The following is a 6,867-nucleotide window of genomic DNA, read 5'->3' on the forward strand; positions in this document are numbered from 1 at the left end:
GATCTATCCTGCTCTAGAATGATCTATCCTACTCTAGAATGATCTCTGCCCACAATTAGTGAGGCTGCCCTGATGCAAACAGTGAACTATTACCTTACACCAGCCTACTACTGGGTTGTTGTTTTTTAATGTGGTACTGACCAAGGTTATTATAGTTAACGAAAACTAACTCAAAAACGAAAACTAGGTGTGAAAAAACATTTTAGTTAACTGAAATAAAAATAAAAACTAGACTAACCCTAACCCTACAAAAAAACGATAACTAACTAAAACTGTATTGTGTGTTTACAAAACTAACTAAAATAAACTAAAATTATACAGAAAATGTCCTTAGTTTTAGTCTTTTTCATTTCATACATAAGCCTAGTATTTTGGGTGGTTATGAAATCTATCCTCCATGTTCTTTAGCTGTGTCCCAGCGCAGGAATAACCTGACGTGCGCCAGATGGATTGTTTCACATGGAGTGAAACAACGTGAGCTCACGAGATCAGGATAGTCTCACGAGGATAGCACAGAAGAATAAAAAAACTAATACTGAAACTAATAAAAACTCAACTAAAACTAAGCATTTTCAAAAAGTAAAAACTAAACGAAACGGGGGGGGGGGGGGTGTTTGAGCTAAAACAGCAAAACCACGACCCCCCCTGTGTTCTGACCCTGGCTGTCGGTCAGAAGATCTGAGTAATCGTGGTGCAGAGTATTGAGTTAAAAGTTAAGAAATATACCATGTCATGAAGAGCTTTGAGTGGGATCAATTGTTATATGATTTTATTGTATTGTATTTTGTATGCTTACTGTACCTGCCCGGGGACTGCAGATGGAAATTAGCCAATTAACTACGCTCTGGTGCAATGCATCTTTCTCATTAATTTAGATGAATGTTTTTTTTGTCCTGCGATATTTCCAAGGTATGGACTAAGTCTTTGAAGCATTTTGTCCGTATTCAGCAGTAATAAATGTAATGACATCCAATCTGTGATACAGTAGCAGTAAGGCCACAGTGCAGAATATACAGATGTTTAAGATCGTTAGATTTAAATGATGCATAAAGCTGGGTGTCATCTGCATAACTATGGTCCAACAGTCTGAAACTGACCAATAACCAGACCAAGGGGAAGCATATACAAGCCCAACTAAATGAGACCAAGGATTGAACCTTGTGGGTTGGGGTTAGGGTTAGGGTGGGTTAGGGTTAGGGTTAGGGTGGGTTAGGGTGGGTTAGGGTTAGGGTGGGTTAGGGTGGGTTAGGGTGGGTTAGGGTTAGGGTGGGTTAGGGTGGGTTAGGGTTAGGGTGGGTTAGGGTTAGGGTGGGTTAGGGTTAGGGTGGGCTAGGGTGGGTTAGGGCTAGGGTGGGTTAGGGTTAGGGTGGGTTAGGGTTAGGGTGGGTTAGGGTGGGTTAGGGTTAGGGTTAGGGTGGGTTAGGGTTAGGGTTAGGGTGGGTTAGGGTGGGTTAGGGTTAGGGTGGGATAGGGTTAGAGTTAGGGTGGGTTAGGGTGGGTTAGGGTTAGGGTTAGGGTGGGTTAGGGTTAGGGTGGGTTAGGGTGGGTTAGGGTTAGGGTGGGTTAGGGTTAGGGTGGGCTAGGGTGGGTTAGGGCTAGGGTGGGTTAGGGTTAGGGTGGGTTAGGGTTAGGGTGGGTTAGGGTGGGTTAGGGTTAGGGTGGGTTAGGGTTAGGGTTAGGGTGGGTTAGGGTTAGGGTGGGTTAGGGTGGGTTAGGGTTAGGGTGGGTTAGGGTTAGGGTGGGTTAGGGTGGGTTAGGGTGGGTTAGGGTTAGGGTGGGTTAGGGTGGGTTAGGGTGGGTTAGGGTTAGGGTGGGTTAGGGTTAGGGTGGGTTAGGGTGGGTTAGGGTGGGTTAGGGTTAGGGTGGGTTAGGGTGGGTTAGGGTTAGGGTGGGTTAGGGTGGGTTAGGGTTTGGCCACATGACGACCCGACCACGACACAAAATCAACTATAGTCACCATGAAAGATCTCTCTGTAAGATAGGAGGATAACCATCACATAACCCCCCCCCCCCACACACACACACACACACACACACACACACACACTCACACCCTCTTCTTCCTCCCCCCCCCCAGGCGTGCCATGGCTGTAAGAAGGCGTTTGAGGAGACGGACAGGAAGCACCACTGTCGTTCGTGCGGCGAGGGTTTCTGCCAGGCCTGCTCCACCAAGAGGATGCCCGTGCCCGAGAGGGGGTGGGGCAGCGCGTCGGTCCGCGTGTGCGACGCGTGTCACCGCCAAGGAGGGGCCGACGCCGCTGCCAACCAGGGTGAGGAGGCGGGGTCTGCCGACCAGGGTGAGGAGGCGGGGTCAGCCGACGCCACTCCGGATTAGACTGTCCAGTCTTTCTCTCTCTCCCTTCCTCTCTTACTTCTTCACTATCTCTCTCTGTCCAGTCTCTCTGAGCAGGTGTGTGTGTGTGCGTGCACATGCATACGTACGTACGTGTGTGTGACAATCCTGATCTCTCACTCCCCAAATGTATGTGCATGGCAGCATCCATTTGTGTTTGTCTGTTTGTCCTGATCTCTCTCTCTCTCCTCCCTTCCTCTCTCTCTCACTTTCTCTCTCACTCCCTTCCTCTCTCTCTCTCTCATTACATTACATTACAGTCATTTAGCAGACGCTTTTATCCAAAGCGAGTAACAATAATTGCATTTAACGTAGGAAAAGCCAATGTACTACTACTAACCAGAACTCACAAGTGCATCTTCTTTCTAAAACAAGTGACTAAGAGCATAATCTAGTGCTGAAGGCAAAGTGTAAGAATCGCAATCTAAATCTCTCTCTCTCTCCCTTCCTCTCTCTCTCACTCCCTTCCTCTCTCTCTCTCTCTCTCTCTCTCTCTCTCTCTCTCTCTCCCTCTCTCCCTCTCTCTCTGCAGTGTCTCAGGTGGAGCCCAGAGGTCTGATGGCTCGCAGGGTGACGGAGGTGGCTCAGTCCACGCTGGACATGGTCACCACGGCTGTGGACTACCCTCTCTGTGAGTACCGTAGCGAGAGCTGAGCTTTCCCGTTGTCTTGCTGTCCGGACGACAGCACCCTGCCCCTCCCCCCGACCGGACGACAGCACCCTGCCCCTCCCCCCGTCCGGACGACAGCACCCTGCCCCTCCCCCTGTCCGGACGAGTGTGTGTGTGTGTGTGTGTGTGTGTGTGTGTGTGGGGGAGGGGGGGGGGGGGGGGGGGGGGGGTTGTTATGTGATGGTTATCCTCCTATCTTACAGAGAGATCTTTCATGGTGACTATAGTTGATTTTGTGTCAAGGTCGGGTCGTCATGTGGCCAAACCCTAACCCTAACCCACCCTAACCCTAACCCACCCTAACCCACCCTAACCCTAACCCACCCTAAGCCACCCTAACCCACCCTAACCCTAACCCACCCTAACCCTAACCCACCCTAACCCTAACCCACCCTAACCCACCCTAACCCACCCTAACCCTAACCCACCCTAACCCAGGAGAAGCCCGTTGGAAGTAAGAGGTGCGAGCAATCTACCTCGCGGACGTTACGACGAATCTTTCTCTCCGCTCAATAGTTTCTTTACTCCCGGATGTTTATTTAACGACGTACACCGTTAAGTCCATGAATATTTGGACATTGACACAGCTTTCATCATTTTGGCTCGGTACACCACCACAACAGATTTGAAATGAAACGATCAAGATGTGATTTAAGTGCCGACCTTTCAGCCAGATATTTATGGGCCTAACTGTATATGGGTAAGAGCTTCCTAGTGGGTCGTGCCAAAGAGCTCCGCCTTTCCCCGACCCATTTTCATTTTGTCGAAGCTTTGGTTCGTTCAGCGAGTGGTTTTCTGTGTTGAGCGAAAACGTTGGGTGGGGAACGTGACCTAACGGTGTTTCTGCCTGATTTTTGATTGAAGTCTCACACACACACACCCAGACAAACTAGTGGTGGAGTATGATTGTCCTGCTTGGGTTTGCGCCTCCATTTGAGGTTCATCTGCTGGCTGATGAGGGATCGAAGACATTTCGTTCCGATCCGGTCAAGTATGAGTAATGTGATGGTTGGGGGGTTGTTGCGTCTCTAACCAGGCCCATCTCCCCCCCCCCCCAGGTTTCGTTAAGGGCGTGGCCCGGCCGGACTACTGGGTTCCGGACCGGGACATTGTGCGGTGCCACCAGTGCTCCAGGACCTTCACCGCCAGCATGTCCAAGCACCACTGCCGGGCCTGTGGCCAGGGGGTCTGCCGGGCCTGCTCCGCCCAGGCCCGCCCCGTCCCCTCCAGGGGCTGGGACCACCCTGTACGGGTGTGCGACGCCTGCCACGCCCGGAAGGGCAGCCTGTGAGGTGGGCCCCCCGGGCAAGCAGGGGGCAGGGGAGGTGGAAGGGCGGGGTCGGGCGGGGCGGGGCGGGGGCTTGGAGGGCCAGTGCATCAGCTGTGGTTTTAACAGAACTGTTGTCAGACAGAACGACTGGACGACACTGGAGGCTGCTTTCAAGGATTCTCCCAGACCTCCAGAGTGAGAGAACAGACTGATACAACCTCCCCCCCCCCCTCCCCGCCCCGTACTGAGTAGCACACTTCTCAACCTATAGTACTACACACTACCCACTCCCCTCCCTCACTGCCCCCACCATGGACCCCCCCTTCATACCTGCAACTGACAACCACTGTTAATCATACTCACCTGATGAATGGCTTGATGACCTCAGTATATTCATCTGCAGACATGTAGAGGGAGGAATGTCATAATTTCCTGATAGGATATGATGTCACTAGGCCTGCCCCCGACTAAAGATTTTCCTGCTCGGCTAGAAGTCCTCATTTCAAGCGACTAGTCGTTCCTTTATTATTATGATGATTATTATGATTATTATTCATATAACCTTACCATACACACGGAGCGAGCGGCAGCAGACGCCTCAGCAAAGCGGTAGATTAATTCTCAATGTGTCGGCATTCGGCAACACAGCAAGGAGACTGAACAACATTTGATTACTCATTTATCTCAACACATACAGTAGCCTACAACAAACTGTAACACGGAAAACAAAAGTAGCCTTTTAAAAAATAAAGGGGAGCTACAGAACATGAAAACTCAATTTTCTGAGGTCAGAATGCAAAGGAAATGTAGCCGGCCTTTAGTAGACACATTTCGTAATAACAGGCCGAACGAATGACCATTGACATCCTGATAGGATATGATGTCGCCATTGACATCCTGATTGGATGTGACTTGGAGGCACTACTCCAGGATGAAAGGAATGAGTTATTATAAACATTATAATAAATTACATTTATACAGTGCCGTTCAAAAGACCCCAGAACGTTTACTGTGAGAGACAGTAAGCATATAATGACGGAAGCGTCAGATGTATATGTGAGTGTCTGTGTCTCTCTCTCTCTCTCTCTCTCTCTCTCTCTGGCTTTGGGTTAGGAATGAGTACACTATATCAAGTATTTGCCCTATTAAATACAATTGTACAGGAACATTTTAATGAGGTATATCTTTGTTTTGGGGTGTATCTTTCATTAACCCTAAACAAGGTTTTGAAGTGTGTGTGTGCGTGTGTGTGCGCGCGTGCGTGTGCGCCTAGCTTTATAGTGACTCCCAGTGGAGTGTTTCAGAATGTGCGTTTGACATCTCTGACGCCTCCTTCATTATACCTTCCTTCCTTGGGATGAGACAGGACGACTATTCAGTAACTAATGATGTCACATCCTGTATTTAGACATTATATCCAGTGTACTGAACGATTTACACTTTTCCAGATCACCTTGTCCCTTGGTCTTTATCAAAGCACATTTACTGGAATGAGAACGGACGCGTGGATCCAAATGATCAAGCACTACGTTGATAAGTGAAGGAATCTCACTTGGAATCGCTTGCTATGTAAAGCACTAACCACACGCCTCGCGGTAGATTAATATCACCTATCGATGTGAAATGGACTTTGTCAATGTCAGAGGGAATTTCTTATTTTAGTCTCTGATCTACTGGGAGCTACTGTAGCTAGCAGGCATTCTGTATAGTTGATTATAATCATTCATGTTTTAGAGGTGCGTATGTACAGGACTGTGATTATGCGTCTTGACAATCTTGTTCTTTTTTGTAAATCAGGCTTGTCTGAATAAAGACGATTAAAGGTGTGTGTGTGTGTGTGTGTGTGTTCCTCAGTGAACTGGAGGAGGCTCAACAGATGGCTGGCTTTTATCAGTTCACTCTCCATCTCTTCCTCTCTTTTACTCCTCTTTCTCCCTCTCCCTCTCATTCTCTCTCCACATGTCCCTCTCTTTCTCTTCCACCCGATCTACCCTTCTCTGAACCCTCCGTCTCTCTCTCTTTCTCTCTCTCCGGTCATGTGAAGGTCTCTCTCTCAGGTCATGTGAAGGTCTCTCTCTCTCAGGTCATGTGAAGGTCTCTCTCTCTCAGGTCATGTGAAGGTCTCTCTCTCTCTCAGGTCATGTGAAGGTCTCTCTCTCAGGTCATGTGAAGGTCTCTCTCAGGTCATGTGAAGGTCTCTCATGTCATGTGAAGGTCTCTCTCTCAGGTCATGTGAAGGTCTCTCTCTCAGGTCATGTGAAGGTCTCTCAGGTCATGTGAAGGTCTCTCTCTCAGGTCATGTGAAGGTCTCTCTCTCAGGTCATGTGCAGGTCTCTCTCTCAGGTCATGTGAAGGTCTCTCTCTCAGGTCATGTGAAGGTCTCTCTCTCAGGTCATGTGAAGGTCTCTCTCTCAGGTCATGTACAGGTCTCTCTCAGGTCATGTGAAGGTCTCTCTCAGGTCATGTGAAGGTCTCTCTCTCTCAGGTCATGTGCAGGTCTCTCTCTCTCAGGTCATGTGAAGGTCTCTCTCTCTCAGGTCATGTGAAGGTTTCTCTCAGGTCATGTGAAGGTCT

At 49.1% G+C, this 6,867-nt stretch overlaps 1 protein-coding gene across 1 annotated transcript in view; it reads left to right on the forward strand.

Annotated features, from left to right (window-relative positions):
* Positions 1–4,314, forward strand: part of LOC311310471 (zinc finger FYVE domain-containing protein 1) — a gene marked incomplete at its 3' end in the record, with an annotated part of 15,014 nt that extends 10,700 nt beyond the window's left edge. The window contains exons 10-12 of the mRNA XM_084439983.1: positions 2,078–2,270; positions 2,886–2,984; positions 4,082–4,314. Of these exons, the coding sequence (XP_084296109.1) occupies positions 2,078–2,270; positions 2,886–2,984; positions 4,082–4,314 (525 nt within the window). The remainder of the gene's footprint in view (positions 1–2,077; positions 2,271–2,885; positions 2,985–4,081) is intronic.
* Between the last annotated feature and the right edge of the window lie 2,553 nt (positions 4,315–6,867).

The sequence above is a fragment of the Borostomias antarcticus genome (genome assembly GCF_949987555.1).
Source record: "Borostomias antarcticus genome assembly, chromosome: 1".
Classification (NCBI taxonomy): Eukaryota; Metazoa; Chordata; class Actinopteri; order Stomiiformes; family Stomiidae; genus Borostomias; species Borostomias antarcticus.